Source organism: Camponotus floridanus, unplaced genomic scaffold (genome assembly GCF_003227725.1).
Source record: "Camponotus floridanus strain SB8 unplaced genomic scaffold, Cflo_v7.5 scaffold1, whole genome shotgun sequence".
Lineage (NCBI taxonomy): Eukaryota > Metazoa > Arthropoda > Insecta > Hymenoptera > Formicidae > Camponotus > Camponotus floridanus.
In genome coordinates, this window is record NW_020229214.1 from 4,037,874 (window position 1) to 4,058,687 (window position 20,814).

Below are 20,814 nucleotides of genomic sequence, written 5' to 3' on the forward strand. Positions count from 1 at the left end.
AGCAAAGCTTTGTTTGCCGTTTAAAAAACGCTGTGATTTTCTTTCCTGGAAGCAATTGTTCGCCAATCTGATATATATCGCACTCTTGATTCAAATCTCGCAGCTGTTGAACTGTCATCGTTCTCTTTGTTTGTCGACCCTGTTTCTGCCTCACCCGGCAAGACAATCTTTGTAAAACGTGCAAAATTCTTTGAATAATCTCACACTTGTAAATCTTTATCTATCGAGAGCAACGTTAAGAATGTATATTGTATATTCTAATCTTCAGAGAAAATGTATAAGGTTCTGTATTTTTAGTGGAAGCGTTGAATGCGACTTTGGCGGTGACATGCTCATTTTTCAGAATTAAATAATGCCATTTCAAAATTAATTCACGAAGTTGAGCAAAGAAAGAAAGAAAACTTCAGTTGTTAATATTATTAAGAATATTATTGATATTGAAAATTTAAATCCAAATAATCTGAAAAATTCATTTACTGCATAAGATTTTGTTGCTTCTGTTTATAATTATATTAAGAAAAGTAAGGGAATAAAACTTACTTAATAACTTGAAAGTTTCTTCGTAATGATAAAAAAATAATTTTTTTTAAATATATTATATTAATATTCTTTTTTTAAATAAATTATATTAACTTCCTCTCTCTCTCTTTCTTTCTTTCTACTATATATTCATTTTCTTTCTCTTTATTTCTAATCTTTTTATTATCATAAAACACTAATATTTTATTTTCACAAGAGATAAGAGAGCTCAATTTAACATAAAATTAAAACTAAGCTAGAATGAAATAAACAAAAATTAATAAAAATTGCTGTCGACGATGTTATCGAGATCAGAAACTATGTTCAGGCATGTCATTAATTTGTTATCTTTAATTGATACATTTGATCTTTTTGTACATTTTTTCCTCAATTTTATGCAACAACACAAAATTATTATAAAACTCCATTGAATAATAAAACAATGAAATCTCATTGTTCTACATCAACAATAAATCACGCAATATATAATAGCAATGATGCAAACGCAAACAATATTATATATCGATTTATCACAAATCTTTTTCTATCTCTTTGAAGCGGAATTTGTTATCGGTGTTATCGCGATCAGAAACTATGTTTATATAGTTATCCTGTTTTTAATTCGTTGTCCCTAATTGATACATTGTTTTTTTACACATTTTTCTCACTTCATTATGCAACCGACGCTAGAATAATTTTTTTAGAATATTTTTGAATAATCTTTCCCATATTATTAAACCTTGATTACTTTTCTTTGGGTAAATATAAAAGATTTATATAATAATGATTAACAATTTGGAATTATATTTGGATATAAATTATTAATATTATTAATAATTATTATTTAATATTATTAATATTAATATTTATATTATTTATATTATTAATATTATTAATATATTATAGTAAATTACAATTAGATGTATTCTTTATTCTTTGGCTTATTATTTAATAATAAAATCTATGATTATTGCGATCTTAATATTAACATTTCTATATTAAATTATGAATATTACGAATTTTTGTGTTATAAGCGATGAAAAATAAAAATAATTTTAAACTTCGAATTTTGCAATAAAATGGCAAAATTTTATTCTACTTTAAAAATTCCGTTTTTATACATTTTTTATTTAAAATTTATTTACAATTTATTAAGTAACAAACTGTATAATTTAACAATAATTGATTTTGTTTATAATCATATAGATATAGAATTTTTAAAGAAGAAAAATTCGCGCGAAAGATAAGATAAAATCAAAACATTTTTTTATTTTCGCGTTCAAGACATAATGTTTTGAAAAAAACAAAACACAGGAGTGGGAGAAAATCACGGAAGACGAGTAGTAGGGATTTGAAATATATCGAGACACAAGGTCAGTTGTAAACGGACGGACGGAGCGTCGTGTCAAATCAATCAACAGAGAGAATATTAAATTTGTCTGCGAGAAATCAGACTTCCAATAAGAGGTTTGTCAAATTATTTTTATTCTTCGGGTATTAAATTATAATTCCCTATTATAAGGCGCCTTACTCGTTAATATTATCATGCAGCTTTCCTTTAGTAAAGCTTTTGTTGTTGGCCGTATAGATTCTATCTGCTCCAAGAACCCGTATACATTTTCCGGAGTAGCATGAGTAGGTAGGTAGTTGAAGTATACTTCGCGTGTACAATCGAGAGCATTGTGATACCGTCTAATACGTTTACATTCAGCAAATTTCTCTGTGTAATATTTAATAAATATAAATTCTTTCTGCTTATATGCGACTAATAGTATAGCGAAAATCTTATTTTGTGAAAGAACGGAAAGAATCAATGGAATGTATTGTTTGTTTTCATATTCGACGTTCACAGTGTTTTGACAAAAAAGAAAGAAAACACGAGAATGAGAAAAAACAGAATAATAGGAATTTCAGATATTGAGACGGAATTTAATTGTAAACAAGTAACATATCAAATCAGTAAGCAAATTTCGAAAATTTCAAGTTCGCGATGAAAAAGAAACAAGATCTCTGATATGAGAAATTTATTAAATTATTTTATTATATTTTATTATGTTTTATTAAATCTTTGGATACGTTAAATTGTTATTCTTTATTGTAAGGTATCTTGTGTATGTTATTCGCAGGTATTCGTATCTTTTTTTCAGTCAAGCCTATGTTTTTATTGTCTATCGGAATTTTTGCATGTGTACTTGTCTCGTAAATCTACATACATTTTCCGGAGCTGATTCAACAATTAAAGCGGGTCAATCGGGAACATTAATGTCATTCGATATGTTTACACTCAACGATCAGATTTCTCTGTATGTGTAATATTTAAAGAATATATTTTTTTTTCATTTATGCCGTTATTCGATTTATGAGAAAATATATAGAATCATATATTGTGAAGTGTGTGTCTCTTTAAGAATGTAAGCATATTGGATGATATTAAGGGCAAAGCAAAAAGTATCTCTCTATTTTTTCTCCTCGCCTGTTCGTTCAGATATCTGTTTATAACTCTGATTTTTACAATTTACATATTTATTGCTGAACGTAAGAAATTGCAGTAAATAATAATAAAATTAGGTGAAATATTTTCTTTTATAACGAAATTCAGATTTTAAATTTCGAAGGAAAATCTAAAGTATTCTTCGGTCAGCTTGAATTAATCCATAGTAGTCTTACCTAAAATCCAATTCAATTTCACTTAATCTATTAAATTTTATCCAATTGTTTAAAAATATATATCTTTCGATAAACAGATACGATATTACTTTGCATGAAAAGACGAAAATATATTTTATTATGTACATACGCCGCGAGATATATGCTGTGCATTTCTCGATATACAGCTTGCTCGAGATTTGACAGCTGGAAAGTTACGAACAGACGTCTGCCCAAACTTCCACAGTCGTCGCACGACACGTGAACGTGCACATCTGATGTAGTATGACTTAAACTCTGCGATACATGGGAATCGAGAAGATATCGAGACAGCACACGCAATATCATACGTTTTACTATTCTCCCGCATAACGAAAGTTTAACGAGTGCATAAAATCGGTCGTTGATTATGCAAAAACATCGTTCCGGTTGTGTGAACTTGCCCGTAACGGCCGATCCGCGTGGCAATAAAGGGACTGAGATGACATTAAAGAGCGGTAAGTGGTGGCTACATTTCGGTATCTAAGATAACAAGATAGAAACGGCAGAGGTATACGGTAGGCGTTACAGAGAGTCGACTAGGGAGCAATCAATAACTGACCCATATTGTAGTCCTCGTTTTCCCCTCTGCCTTCTCATCTATCTCTTCTTCGCCACCCTTCCTCTGGCCAAAGTCTCTTTCTTCCTCTCTATCTGCTTTCTTTTTCTTTCTCTTTCTCTCTCTCTCGCTCCTTTGCTTTCTCTCCTTTTAACCCTTTTCTCATTCGTTCGTGATTACTGTCGTTTACCAATATCTTTTATCAGCTCGAAGATTTCGTTACACTTGCCGAATCATATCCTATTTTTATCTTTCAAAGATTTGAAGACACTTCTCTTTATTTACAATATGCAAAATATAAATAATTTTAATTGAAAGCTGTGTCGTAATAATAAATCAAGAATAGTCAGTACGCATGGATCATATTTTTTTTACAGACAAAATATCTCAAGAATTTATAATCAATTTTTATTAACGGAAATGTCGGATGAAAATTTCTGTCTCTTGTTTCAATTTCAAAGATTTTAATATTAGATGTCAAGCAACCAAGTTCCAAGGTAAAATGTATTAAATAATAATGAATCAACAATAGTGTTCTTTTCATCCATCCATTTAGATTCAATTCTCGTTCTTCGCATAATAGTTTAATTTATAATTCAAAAACTATATACTGCTGCGACACTCGTATTAAACAAAAATCTATTTCTGTAGAATTCTTTAAAATATTATTATTATAATATTATTATTAAAATGTTAAAATATTAACCATGCATTATATTTTATTCATGTCCTGTATTCTCGTAGAATCAGGTTTCGGCAAATAATGGTTTAATACGCTCGCTTTGCATCATGCATTTAAGGTAAAATTATAAACGCATTATGACGCAAAAATGAATATCACGAGGATATATTCATAATCTCTTTTCGTGACGCTTTTACACGAGCCGTAATCTCACATGCTCTTTTTATATGTACGAGATTGTTGTATAGAGCGTGGTCGCTTTTAAATGAAAGCGAAAGATCCGTATATCGCGCTTAATTCGATCAGATTTCTCCGCCGGTGTGATTTATGCTCACTTCCGTTAGGTTGGCTGGTGATATGCGTTTTTACGCGACATCATTTCGCGATCTAAAAATCACTCCGTGGCCTATTAACCTTTAGCACGCGCGGATTTTCTTGAAAAATGATGTGCCATCATCTTTGCCTCATAAAATATGATATCTTAAAGACAAAGAGGATCGAGTATTGTAATATATTTCCCAGAAATATATTACGATATGAAAATTAAATTTTATTTAAACATGAAAATAATTCTTCGTATGCAATAAAAAATATTTTTTAATAATAATTATAACATTAAAATGATTATTAAATAAATTTCTTAAATTGCTTGAAATTTACGAAATTAATAAATACTCTTGTATGCAATATTTGAAATGTCGATTTCTCTTATAACTCTTGTAAATATAATATTGTTTATACACTTCAATTGTTTTATGTTAAAATAGTTTAATTTACATCCGAATTGATTTTTAAAAATACTTGTTATGTTTCCAGATGAAAAGTCAAAATTGTCAAAATTGTTTCATGATGCTAAATATAATTAATATAAGTCAAGTACCGAAACTGGTTCGATTTGCGAAATAATTGATTTCTAACAAAATATTTCGAGTTACGATTCATTTAATTTAAATAAAAAAATAACGTTCTATATACACGATAATAATCTCGTTACTGTCTGAAAAATGTATTTTACCTTTTTGTTCTCTTTTTTTTATCTCTAAAATGTTGTATTAGAAAAAAACAAAATAATGAAAGAAAAATTAAAGAAACATTAAATTAATAATAGTCTCCAAAAATATAATTTTATATATAATTTTTATAATTATATATAATTTATATAATTTTTATTCTCCAAAATTTTTCCTATTCATGTATATAGAATTCTTAAATTTCCCAACTCGTCCTGGTTTTCGTGATTTTCCAGAGTAGCAACCTTCAGATACATGTTATGTCATGTCGCATTATATCGCTCGACGTGCATTCGATACTGAACGTTTCGATCAGCACGTATCCGTGCCATCAGGGTAACTTTACGTGACAGAGAAACTTCTATACGATGAAAAATAATTATAATAATCGTTTACACACAATCGTATCGAACAAGTACCCTCTTTCTTTTTCTTGCTAATCAGTTTTCTTGCTAATCGGCGACCTAGATCTTCTTGACCATGAATTATCCGCGTCTTGTAAATAGAAAGTTGAAGGTATTTTTTGAGTGGATCTACAAACGGATGTAGTGGAGTATAGAGGATAGAGAGGATGGCCTGAGAGGCCTAAGAGGCGCCAGGGGGTGAACGAAAGTGCTTAGAGAATAGCGGCGACTCATATCTCTGCAATCTCTGTCGAGGTTCGCATCTCGCAGCCCTTGAGGACTCTACAGTATCTAATATCATGCTTTAAATCGCACGTTTCAAACTCGCTCGATTAAGTATGAAATCGTGTGTCGACCGAAAAAATTTATCATAAGCATATTGAGTAAAACGTTAAGGGAATTAGCACGTAAAAAAGTTATTTTTTATGATTGTGAAGCAGACTCTTACATTTATTTACAAACCAATATTTGCAGAAAATAGTAGATAAAAAAAATATGCGTGATACTATGAAGATCATTACATCTTCTCAGCTGTCTTTTCTCTTTCATCTTTTTAAAACTTTTACAAATTTCTTCGCTAAATTAACAGATAATCGAGATCTGAATTTGTTCGAAATATTTTCGCGTACTGATATTGTTATTAATGCAGCTTAACATAGTGCGGCGATCACATTGAAGCTCACTGATTATTATATTATTGTGTTGGTAGGCATTGGACTATTGTCGGGACTGCCGGGCGATCACCATCGCAGACCTATGAACAATAGGGTACATTAACTCTCTTATCTTATTTTTTTGCCTTCATATTTTATTCCTTACGCTCGAATTTTTCTTCTACTTCTATACTATACTACTACTTTTTATCTCTTAGCAGATCATTTAATACATATCAATTCGCCATTGTCACCATTTTACTTATTGTCTCTCTTCTATCTTTTTCTAAGAGTAATATGGCATCTTAAATTTTCATATAATCACGCATGTTTCAACATCTTTCGCTTTTAATTTTTCTGCCCATTGTCATTTCTTTTTTCGACTTCACCAATTTTTTCTTATGACGTTACACGAAACATAGTGCATCATACTACTGGTAGCGTATGACATTATGAGACGCACCTCATATTTTCATTTAGCCCCGTAATGCATGTGCAGCGAAGGTAATATCACTAACGATCAGTAAGATCTCTTCAATTCATTCTATTCTTATTTATCTTTGATTATATTTTTTCTTAAATGTGTGTATGTGTGTGAGTGTGAGCAAAATTGCGAAGGTAAGTTTCAGGATAATTAGTGTTTGTGCGGCTTCTGGCTTTTCCAAATATTTTTCTCTGCTTCTTTTTTTAATCTGAAATATATATATTCTGCAGCTAACAAATTTAATAATATAAAAAATAAATGTCTCGCAAAAAATATCCTTGCGAGCACGTACAATCTCATTCTTCAAACTGTGATCTGAAAAATGCTCTTGGAAATAATAATCGACTACTTCAGAAATATAAGTACGTGTGACGTATGAAAGTAGCACGAACAAACGAGTAATTTATGTCGGTGCGTTTTCTGAATGAAAAATTAAAGTACTTAGACGGTTGTGATGCTCTTGAGATTTATATCCGAACTTGCATTTGCATATTAATGCGAGTAAAAGCACTGTACTTAACTCGAGCCACTATTAGTGCACTCTCGGCAATGCAATATCTTTCCACGACAAACAACATATTTTCATACAATATACCAGAAGCTTAATAATGATATATGTTACTAATATATCGCTAATTTTAAAGATTGGTAATATTAATAATAAATAACTGATAATATTAATAATAAATAAATAATATTAATAATAAATAACATGAAAACAACACATTTAAAATGTATAATTTTATCATTTTCTCGTTTTTTTATATAAGAGAATTATCTTTAGTTCTTTTATTATTCTAATATTATTATAAAAAGAATGTTTATTCTCTATATATATTTCTTATAATAGAGATTTATTATATAATATCTATAATAATAATAAAAAATTAATTTTCATAAAATTCTTTATTTTTAAATTCATATATTACAAACTTTTTTAATCAATCATAAAATTACTAATGCTAAATTACTAATGCTGTGATGGATCTTGATTCCAGAAATATCAGATCAAAATACAAAATACAATGTAAATTTATTTAGATTCTTTAATTAAAATGAAAGTATTAATCTTAAAAAAATCAAAAGAGAAGTATATATTTTGTTAATTTTAAAGATTATAATCGAAATTTTATTACTTACTTTCAAATATTTATCTAATAATAAATCTAAAGAATCCAACTTCAACAATACAATAAATTAAATAAAAATATTGCAAGTTAATAAAATCCAAAGTTGTAATGTGACGGATAACATATGATGATCATTAGAATTCAAATGACTAGAAAGTCAATTGTTATTATACATTTCTTTCTTTCTTATTCATTGCTTTTCCGTAACATTTCTCACTGAAGAGTTGAAAAAATCTATTCCATTCAGAGATGTTCGTCTTATGAATTACCCGATCATTTTTTTTATGCCGAGCAATGCTGGCAAAAATAAATGAGTCACTTACAATCTTCCTCTCTCTTGCAATCTTCCGTATTTTTACTTTATTTTTTAACTTTAGTTATTTAATGCGCATAATTAATAAAAACGCGATTAACACGAATAAATTGTATGAAATGATTATAAAATAATAATATCTAAAATCTTGCTCGAGTGTTTCTGTTTACATTTTTGTGTAAAGAAATATACCTAATATAAAATTTATTTAATTAAATAAAATATAATTAATTTTTCAAACAAAATTTCAGATATTATTATTTTATAATCATTTCATACACTTTATTTGTTAATCGTGTCTTTACTAATTAAATGTATAAACAGATAATTATATTTATTTATACTATTTCTTTTCACTCAAAGACCTACGAAGATATAAGTTTTCACGTTTCAGTTCCGATATTTCAAAAAGATATTTTTAGAAATATTTTTGTACAAAAATTAATCCTTTTTTTATTTTAATTTAAAATCCTGTTGAAGTATGAATATTACTTATAAAAATTTCTTATATCATTAAAATATCATTAAAATAATATAATATTGTATATAATATTATATCTTGCTTTTTGCAAATTTGAGATTCTACAGCAAATAACTCTTATTTACAAATATATATTTTATAATATATATTTATTATTATAATATATATTTTTGTAATTATCTTTATATTGTTAGCAAATAAAAAATCAATAAAAAAAGCAGTTGTAAATCATTAAATTTTTTTTCTATTAAAACTTTTTTTCTCAGACATTTTTTAACATTTTAATTAGTAACATTTAATGAATAAGCAAAAATATTTATCATACAAACATGTTGTCATTGGAGTTTATACAATTTAAAAGCATGACGAGAGATTAAAAAATACGTTTGTACGCTTTATAGCTTCAATGCAATGCACAACAGGCATACGGCCTTTGTTTATGCGGAAACGCGTATAAAACTCGTCATCAGTGAATTCCTTTCTGCACGGTCAGACTGTGACGGCCGGAGGCAATCTGTGCATTTGTTCTCCGTTAAGGGTCGAGAACAAGGCCGATCCAATGTTATTCTTTGTATCGTACAATAACGATGATTAACTTCGTTGCATCAAGTTTCATCGAGTTGAAATTAGACGCACATACTCCTGATATATTCGACAAACGCGCTCATAATTCGAAGTGAACAACATTCGACAAACGAAGCTAATTTTAATAGCAGACTGAAATACAGTAGGTATTCAATCCAATCCGCGAATATTTATTTTAAACGCGTGCAACACACATGCAATTCCTATTATAACTTTTATTAGACTCGAAATAGAGATGCAGATAATAAAAAACAATCAACATGCATAATGAGAGATTCGAGAAAACAAATAAAGAAATAATAAAAAATTATTTGTCTTAAATATAATAATAATAAAGTATAATAATAATAAAAAAGTATAATAAAGTATAATAATAATAAAGTATAATAATCCAAAATATTAAAAAAATCTTTCATGTTTATATAGCCATTTTTTTATATTATATGTTACGTTTTGTGAATAACTTACGTAATTAAAATGTAACACAAATACATTAATAATAAATCAACATACATAATTCTGAGATAGTTATTAAAAAATAATAAAAACATGTTTTTAAAAATATTTGTCTCAATGGTTTTATTATGAAAACAAAATTTGAGCATATTTGTCAACCATGAATAATGATCATTAATATAATGAACATGATTTATATCAGACCGCATATTGTACGAGCAGTCTTATTTAGTGCTAATTCAGTAAAGCTATCTGTGAAAATGTATAGTTTGCATTGAGTTATTTTCAGTGTAGTGTGTTGGAGAAGCGGAAATACTTGCGGGAAAAACACTTTTGAGAAAAATTGAAAGACTCGCGATTAAACATAGCGCATAAGCAGTCGAGAAAAGTGTCACCTCATTATGGTGCACTCACATTAGAGTTGTACTTATTCTGCAACGACGATACATTTCTGTTGCAATTTAAAATATATGGCAAGTTAGATACAGATTATAACATAGCATAGAAATCTATTGATACCGATTTATATCATTCATGGTAATACAACAGTGATAAGTAATAAGTATGTTAAATTGAGTTTGATTAGCTTGATGAATTAATTTCGAAATATCTTATTATTCATTTCTTATCAGAAAAATATATATATACGTATATAAAAAACTCTTATATCTTCATCTAAAGGAATATATTCGCATTTATTAAATTTATTAGTATTTTTATGCACAATAGAAAAGTATCATTTTCTGTTACATTTCATTTCTTTCGCATAAATGCATCTTTAATTATTATTGTTGCATCACGTTAAACATATATTAAATTCGTTATCATCTATAAAAATTTTACGATTATTTCGATTACCATGCGGTGATTTATTGTAGAATGACAAAATCTTTAACACAAACATCAATCTCTCATCAAGTCGCCTTTTAAAAGACGCCTCGAGAGTATCTTTAATCTCGCCAAATCAACCGTGCGTTAATTTATAAAAAGCACTTGGACCGACAGACATTTTCCAAGATAACAATTACCGAGCCTCATGTCGACATGAAAGAACGCGAGATCGAACCCGCCCTAATTGTGGATTCACCCTTAACGTTCGAGTTGATTGCTGGCTGTGGTAGCAGCGCGGGCGGGCTAACGTGGGGAGGACAATGGAAATTGCGAGGTTGAAGCAGCGGCAGTGTAAAGACACTCTTTTGCTCCTTTCGGCTTTAAATTGCTCGCGGTGCGCTCGACCGGTCGTGCGCGAATAGTCGGGATGGTCTTTTCGAGCCGCGTATGAAAGCTCTCGTAGAGATTCTGTCTCTCTCATTCTCTCCCTCTCTCTCTCTCTCTCTCTCTCTCTCTTCCTCCCTCTCTCTCTCTCTCTCTCTCTCTCTCGAGTCAGTTCGACGATAACAGGCTGTGTTATTCACGTACACATGTGCATATGCAGCTACACTTGGTACATGCACACGGGAATCGCGATAGCATCCGGACGTTTGCCAACGTATGATGTATGATGTTGAATCGCTCTAGCGTTTCGAGCACGAGAAAAGACCCGTACAGGGAATAACCGCGGCACATTCGCGCATATTTAAAACATAGAAACATCGTGATAAAATACGCGATTAGCAGAGAGAGAGAGATTCTCTGAGACATGGGGAAAAGCGCTCGAAATTACAAGTCGTGGATTAAACGCAATTATCGATCGAATGCCTGGTATTAACGCGAGATCAACTAGGCGATTTAAATACGCGATGCTCGAAAAGAATGTTGTGAGTTGAATTTTTGTTTAAAAAAATAAAATATAAAAAATATGGATTAAGCATTCCTACTTTGTACTTTTTGACTTCACTATCGAAGAGAATCATTCGGTGTATTGCATATATAAAGTGCTTTTCAAAATTTTTAAATATTAACATTTTTGCTGATTATATATATATATATATATATATATATATATATATATATATATATTACGGTTAGTTACATGCTCTCTTTTCATTCTGTTCATATAGATGAACTTTTTAATTGCGGAAATCGTGAAACTACGAAAAATCGTGAAATGTGTGAGAACTTGTGGAAATTTGTTAATTTTTCATTAATTTTATTATTTACACACTCTCACTATTCACATCGACTGTATCTTTATTCTTTTTACATAATACATGTTTTTTATTTTAAATCATTTTTTTTCTTTTCTACGAATACTTTTATAATGATGATGCAATTATGTAATAAAATGTTTTCTATATTCTATAAAAAAATCTAGATGATATTTTTTATAAAAATTCATTATCACTACAAAAGTCATAATTAAGTAAAAAAAAAAAAAAAGATAAAGAAGTGTATCATTAATTTATTTCAATTATAATAGATATATTTTTTGTATAAACATAAATAATCTTTATTCTAATTTCTAATAAATATAAAATAAATGTTTAAATCGCGCATTCAGATTGCATTTTAATAGTGCTAATCGATAATCGTGAATTAAAATTACAATTAAAATGTGATCAATCATCATGCATAAATTCATGCTTTCCTATATAAGTTATAATTGTGTGTAAAGAAATGATATTAATAAATATTTATCATAATATCTTAATGTCTTAATATCACGCAATAAAATGTATTAAAGAGAAGCACGAACGTATTCTATTTATGTTGTAAAAATATCGTTATTTCTATGCGTATTACGCAATCAAATTAAAAATCAATAATTATTCTTAAAAATTAATAATTAATTTTTATCTTGTTTTATATTTAACTTCTTATCATAAAAATAAACTGCGAAAAATATCAATAACTTTTTTTTAGAAACTTTTAATATAGTACAACTTCATCCTTATTATTGAGATTAAAATGACAATCATAATTAAGCCGTGCAAATTTAATGACAGCAGTTGAAGATTAATTGCACTATCGAGAGTACAATGTTCCGTACATGAGCATTGACGTTTAGCATAATATCAATAGTCGTGTTTTCATTTTATCAGGCAGATAGTTATGACAATGTGATAGTAGAAGGACACGAACTGAATTACCTATATAATTCTTGATTATGTAAATGAGATATTCCCGATGGGAAGTAACATATATGGATTAGTTGCCACGTTAGAAGATCCGTATCAAACAGAAATATATTATGACTTCTGTTATTTTTACTATGATTCCCAATGGAAAATAGGCACGGACAAATGTATGCCTTAAGATATTGATTCTGAAAAAGTTGTCCTATTTTTGGCGTCAGGTCTCCCAGGTCCGCTGAAAACCTGCCGCCGATTTCTTCATGAAGTTATTTAGTATAATTTGTAGACCGCATCGTGCAATATTATATGGCATAAGAAATTCCGCAATGACTGCATTGCATGAACAGACACGCAAAGATCGGCGTATCTAAAGCTTCTTATTGACTTATGTTCTATATTTTCATATTAATCCGTTTATTTTACTTTATCATAATTATCTTTCCTGAATTAATTTATTTAATTAATCTATTATATTGAAAAAAGTAACGTTTAAAACATAACAACTTTTCATCTACTTTTAATAATATAATAATCTTCACATAAACAACTCTCAAAATTACTTCACGTAAAAAGAATTTAGGAATAGAATGTTACATGTAAATAAAACTAGCAGATTTATCAGAAGTCAATATTTAAATAAATATTATATTATCATAAATTATAGTAAAAGATAAATTTTTCTATTAGAAAGCGTTTGAAGAATAATACTCGTGTGAAATCAATTTTAATCATTACATATTCATCATTAAACCTACCATAAAATCTAAATCTCAACAGTTAATTAAAAATTTTACGAAGATTAAAATTTCCATTCTAATATCGAAACTTAGGCAAATTTGTTCTTTTATAAAAAAAATCAATACGTGCTGAAAGTGTTACAAGCTTTTTAAGTATTTGCACGCCAAGCAGACGTATGTGTGTGTGTGTGTGTGTATGTGTGTATTATATATATTTTAAATAGCTACAGCGAATAAAAGAAGAAAAGAGGAAAGAGAGAGAGGGAGAACAGGAGCGAGAGAAAAGTTGAGAAAGTAAAAAATTTCATCGTAAATATATTCCTAAGCTGCCGGATACATACACTGTTCGCAGCAGCTCGCAGTAGCTGCAGACGACGTTCGTACAAAGTAGTAACGTCGTTCGATAACACCTTCTTTCTGCGAGCTTTCAGTTAAAAGATAAGAATCTCGGATTCGAGGCCAAGCGAGCGCACACTCCTCGGGGGCATTCTTTGGCCATCGGCAAATTTCGAAAGGGCGCTCGACCTCGCAAGATGGCAGAGGATGGTCGGCGGTGGAGAGGGGAGGATAGGGGGGGGGGAAGATGGTTGTATCAGAAATCACGATGGAACGAGAGGGTGGCTGACGGTGCCCTCATCCTTCCCGTTCCCCCTTTTCTTCGAGCACATACACGCGCGAACGGATCCGGATGAATTGGAGCGACACCACAGCCAACAAAGGACGCCAAATATCCCGGATGTATCTCGCGCGTATTGTATAAGCGCGGGGCGCTTTTTTCTCTTCCTCCAATATAGCCAGCGTCTCTCCTTCACACGACCGGCTGAAAGGGGGAGTGCTCGATACGTTGCGGAAGGTCAAGCGCCCTCCGCACCAGACAATGACAAGCACTTCGGGTTTCACGTATAGGCACGTCGAGCACGTGTGTGGGAGAGACGAAAAGGGAACGATGGGGGAGGGCGGGAGGCCTCGAGGATGGGTATACCGTGTGTGCAAGAGCGGTGCTGTATCACTACGATGTATCCTGTAGGTCACACCGGCGTTTCGTATCGACCGACCGCGTGTGTATGTTACCTGCCAGCGTTGCCACCGACAGCCGAAATATTGCAGCGATTGAGCCGCGCGGAATCTTGGCCGCGATACCTTTCTCGGCGTGAATGCGTGGGCGGATCTTTCGTGAGTGACGTTAGGGATGTTAGGAAATGGGGGTGACTCCTGCTGCTACGTGACTCTGCAATTTTGCGCGATATGATTTGACAGCCTGCCTGTAAACGTGAGTCTCATGTTCCATTATGCCATTTGCGAAAATTCGCGAGTATATGTAACAATAGCGACAAACGAGTGGCCTTTAAGAACGGAAGAATTCTGTCAATATTGATTAATTTAAATCACTCTCAACGCTCAATTGTTTTCGTTCTGGAAACAGAATGCACCTTATTGGGCAATTCGTTGAAGTTAATGGACATTTTGGAGAGATTGGCTTCCAATATCCATTAAATCCGAATCGACTTATATAACTCGTAATAAATTATCTCTTAGCTCTTAGGAAATTATCTTATTTCGTGTTTTTCCTGTAATGTAAGTATTCAAATAATTAAGATATTAAATATTCTGCTTCGAGTCCTGAGAAATTTAATCAATTACCTGAATATCGCGTAAAAATTGTGAATTTTTTAGGACATGTGGTTTTATGAAAAGCGGACTTGATAAAAATTAAGATTAAAAGTCGCGATTTCATTTTTGCATAAAGAACGATTTTTAAAACGATATGAATCGTTCGTAGCATCTCATTTTCTCGGATGCAGACGAAAGGGAATAAAATATTTAAAGAACGTTACGTCATTGTGATCTCTTGTACCCGTTTCTACAGTCAAGCGAGAATAACGCGGGATTTAATTTCACTACCAGTCAATCTATTTTATCTCTGACGTTTGTTTAGAACACACGTGCTTCATTGTGCGCGATTCCACTGAATCGAGGACTTATGCAATCTAATCGCGATGCGCTGCATCAAATGTGTGGTAGCTAATCGAGGGACATGCGTTTTCAGTAAAAATGCATATTATTATGAGGAAACAAAAGTATGATTCCACTTAGAAAGATTTTTCAATCGATTCCAAGTCTCTTCTCAGCAAAATATCATATTTTATACTTAAACAAGATTGTTTCATCAAGTAAAATTTTATTAATTAGAAAGCTTGTATCAAATCTCCATTTCTTTTGATCAAGTAGACTAATTAAAAAAATTAATCATCCAGATTTAATATAGAATATTAAAAATTTGCCATAAAAGTAATGTCTCTGATTAACTTTACTATAGAGAAATCGATTTCAAGTTCTCTAAAATAAAATAATATTTTCAATATTGCTTTAAATTGATTAATGCAATTATATATCATATGCATTCCATTTTTTTTTTCTCGCAATCACGTACAATTCATTTGCTCGTTCGTCGCTCAATAATCCTAAATTCTTTATAAATAATTTAGTCGATGAATTTAATACCTATATATCTCTTTCTCTGTTTTTCCTTTTACTATCTTCTCTTTCTGCCTCTAACTCTCACGCTCTGATATTTCCTAGTATGATGCATGAATCCACATATTTTAAATTTTCATCTACATATCTCGGAATACATAACATTGTTTCGTTGCCAGCTCGGATATTTATTAGTGCTTATTCCGATATTGTACTCTCATTTCTATTCCGTCATTATTATAGCGCAAGTTACTTATTATTAAGAATTACGACGAGACTGAGAGTTAAAAAGCGACAGCAAAAAATCAGGAATCTCTACGAAATATATGCACAAGAATTGCATTTGGAATTATAATTCTAATCTTTCTTTTTGTTTTTTTCTTACGTAGTTGCCATGGAATCGAGAACCGGCATGTCGCGAAGCACGAAAAACGTCCATCGCAGAAGCTCGAGACATCCTGGCCGTTTTCCTTGTAAGTCCATTTTCAATTTTGTTTGATTGCGAATCTATATATCTATATCTTTAGGAGTTTTCGATCGTGCGATTCCGCTCCGGAAATACGTAGAAACGAATGTGCTATTCTGCTACCTTCGTTTCTACCTTAGGTCGACCATACGTAACTTGCTTTATCGATATCCCGCCGTTTATTTTGTTGATTGTAAGAATATGAGTCGTATTTTCTACAATTTCCTTTTTCCACGGTTTCGCTTAAATCATATTAATTCGGATAATTGAAATTATTGGTTCAAATGAAATAACCGAACAAATTTTCAATAATGAAATTGATGGCTATATTATAAAATCGCTAAAGACTATTCATATTTGATAATCATTGTAAAGTTATTAAAATTATTAATTAAAAATTTATTTCATTTTATTATATTTGCCCAAAAATTTTAATTAATTATCTAGTTTCGTTAATTTTTATAATTTATCAAGAATATCTCTCATAAATACAGATACAAAATTATTTTATTCGTGACATTACTGTTAAATTCTTGTATTTTAAAAAACTCATACTCATTTAAATAATAGTAACCAGGCACTTATATTTAAATTCTTAAGATTGTACTTCAATCAGGTTAAAAGTAAAAGCTCGGCTGTTAAATCATAATGCAATTTCTAAAGTTTTCAACAAGATTCTCCAAATTTTTAATGAGAATTTTGAGGACAATAATAGATTTTCTCTCGCACATATGAGAATCGTTGAAGCATTCATTCGCGTGGAGTGACGTCAATGTTGCGAAAAAAAGCTCATTATTTTAACAGATAAAAAGCGGGGAACACTTAGGAATTGATCCGAACCGACAAAGCTACCGTAACTTATGACTTGATATCCTCCTTACACAACTTTGCGTTGGCGCCATTTTTACGATCAATAATCTCCCGCCTTTCGGTACGGCTAGATGGCACGTTCTACCCGGGCATGATCTTGTTCTAAAACTTGCTACATGTACCGTGTGATAGCGCCACATCGAGCTTTCTAACTTTAGGAAACGAATTTATTAATTTTTTATTTAATATGTCGCAATTTATTGATATTTCACTAATAATTAAAATAATTATTTGGTCTTAAGGTGCGTTAAACATATGATAGAATATGCGTAAAAAAATTCATATAAAACAAAATACAAAATATAAGAATTAAATATAAATACGATAACATGAAATGCAACAAAATAATATATAAATCCATACAACTACATGAACACTTACGAAAAACGCCATAATTATTTTTATAAACGCGGTACTTTTCAACATTTTTTTTGAAAATAATAATGTTAAAATATTTTTTAATGAGAATTAAAAATAATGAGAAATAATAGAAATTTTATTTTACACACACATTGCCTAATGCAATGTAATACGTTTGTTTATTACATTATGCGGTATAAGTTGTTAACACATAAATTTTGAATACGTTCTCACTCGCTGAAATAATTTACACCTCAATAACCGATATTTCGTAGTTGTATCATCGTAATAAATTCTTGCTTATTGCCTGAAGCTGATACGTATATATTGCACAAAGCGGATAGATATTTGCTCGTAAAGTGCGTGATGTAATTGTGAGAAATGGTCGTAATACTAACTGCAAATTAAAAACAACGTATTTCACATGCATCAAAACAATCAAGGTATGAGAAGTATGAAGGAATTAATAATCATCACACGGTATTAAAGTCACAGGTTCATTCATTCAAGAGAAAATTAGCGATTAGCAGTATCTCGCAATATTCAGATTTTTTTAATATTTCTAATATTTTTCCACAGATTTCTTAATTCCTGCTTCACTATTGAGCAGTAATTATTTTCTCAAGATCTTTTCTTACGTGTAAAAAAATTTGTATGTGATTTATTATTTTTATTTTATAACGATCTCTATAAATCTTTGATAATATGGAACAAAATTGCCGATTATATGAGATATTTCTTCGCTATTAACGTCAAAAGCTGTTCATATTACGCGAACAATTAAAAGACGCGAATAATGGATATTGCGAATTTTGCGTTGCAACGGAAAGGTAATATAATGGTCAGGAATGAAAATATATAAAGTAGTCAAAGGGCAGTTCGGACCACGCGGTCGCGTGGGAAGCTGCGTTACGACGATTCGCGTAATTATTTTATTTTAACATCGACCTCTCAACTCAAACACTTCGTTTTTACAAGCGTCACACGCTTTTGTCCGAATTGTTCGTCTCTATTTCCTTTTAGCGTTCCTTTAATTTCATGTTTTACACGCTGCACGTGCATTAGCAATTAAGGATCGACGATTGCGATGCGCGATTAAATTGCGTTTTGTTTGCACCCCCCCTCTCTCTCTTTTTCTCTCGCTCTCTCTCTCTCTCTTTCTCTTTCTGTCTTTCCCTTCTCCCCCTTTTCCATCACATCATGTTTAATTACACGTGCTTTTTGAACACGATAATGTCCAACGGCCGTGTTGGCGCGAACAAGAAGTAAGTCAAGGATCAATCCGCGCACCAGTCGGACGAATTTCGGTAGTCCTCGAGTTATCGTGGGCGCGCCCGACCTTAACACTGATTGGTCGATATCCCGAAATAGCCGCTGGGAAGATCTGATAACGTAGCCCCCATATACAGGGTGTCTCGGCAGGTTCTTTGATCAGTTTGGAATTAATTTTTCACATGAATGTCAAGGCACCAATAATCCTAAATGTCGAGCGTTTGAAGATGAAGAGATTCCCGTGAACTTTACTCTTGAAATGTAATAATTAAATAACCCTTTTCTCGCTTAAATATAACTTTACTTTATCTGAATTCTTAGTGCTTATTTTTAAGTAACTTTTAATTCGAATTTTATCGATTAAGTTGGATATCTATAATGACAAAGTGAAAAAGTTGTAACAAACAATATTCGTGATAAAAAATTTGCTTAAAAATACGATTTCTCAAAGAATTCATCGTCGAAGTTGAAATCTAATTTTAAATACACGCTAAGAAATTCTAGAAATGTTCTCTGCGAAAATGTAAATCCGATTTGTCTGTTATTTTACACTTTACGTAAAGATTCATATAAAAACAACTTGAACATTTTTTACGCATTATAGTTTAATAAAATTCTAACTTCTATTTTAACACGGGCAATGTGCTAAAAGAACTCTAGTTTATATAGCTATCCATCAATCGTCCGGAATGATAAATATTTCGCAATGCCTCTCGGCTTCATTTCATCAACGAAATTCGAATACTGACGTCATCAGATGTTCAGTCGTCCAAATTTACTCGTAGCAAGCAAATTCAGAAGCGCCAAATCGAAAGATACATTTTGCGAATATCATTATCAAAAAAGTTCGATCTATTCAGAACATGCGGATCTCTTTCAAATCATTTATGCTATTTTTTCGAATAGGAAATAATGCTAAGATTACTCGGATAAACTCGGCTCACATTTCTAAGCAATATGCAATTCGCGCTATTTTTACGGGATGAGAAAATCGGTTGCAGGTGATATCCGGTGACGATGCACCGATGCGTCCCAGGGCGACAGGGTGTCTAGCAAACCTGCGCCGGAGTCGGAGAAATGTCGGTGAAAATTCGCGTATATGTGATTTTTCCGACGTGTCTCAGGGGCGTACGAGTGCTCGTTATCGAGAGCGAGAATGCGCGATAAATTCAGACAAGAATACCGAATGCATAGAGATGCCTCGCAAGAACTGCATCCGCACAATGGGAAAGGTGAGGCCGCTTTTGTGCACGCAAATCGATTGTCGGTAGATTGTATCGGAATTGCTCGGACGTTTACTTTGCACGCAACATATGCCTCGTTTTCTTTTCCCGCTTGGAAAAACATAAAACAGAAAAACGTTGATAGATATGAATATAGAACGGATAGTAATCCAATGAAATATATTCGTACAATCGTTAACGACATGTTGGATGAAAATTAATACCGAAAATCGATAACCCCACGTCTCTATATATATTGAAAGATTAATAAGATAACTGTCAGATTATATTGTAATAATTAATAAATGTATCTTTTTTTAATTAAACATGACTAAAGCGATATTTTGATGGAAATATTTCCACCGAGATGAAAATATTTTTTAACAGCTCGCGTTAACTATTTAGCATTCTATTATTTGCGTGAAACTTTAAGTAC

General features: G+C 31.2%; 1 protein-coding gene across 5 annotated transcripts in view; it reads left to right on the forward strand.

Moving 5' to 3' along the window:
• Positions 1–20,814, forward strand: part of LOC105248445 (potassium/sodium hyperpolarization-activated cyclic nucleotide-gated channel 2) — a 124,622-nt gene that overhangs the window by 11,549 nt on the left and 92,259 nt on the right. For all 5 annotated transcript variants that reach the window (XM_025408147.1, XM_025408149.1, XM_025408150.1 and 2 more), the window contains exon 3: positions 16,577–16,660. In XM_025408147.1, the coding sequence (XP_025263932.1) occupies positions 16,577–16,660 (84 nt within the window). The remainder of the gene's footprint in view (positions 1–16,576; positions 16,661–20,814) is intronic.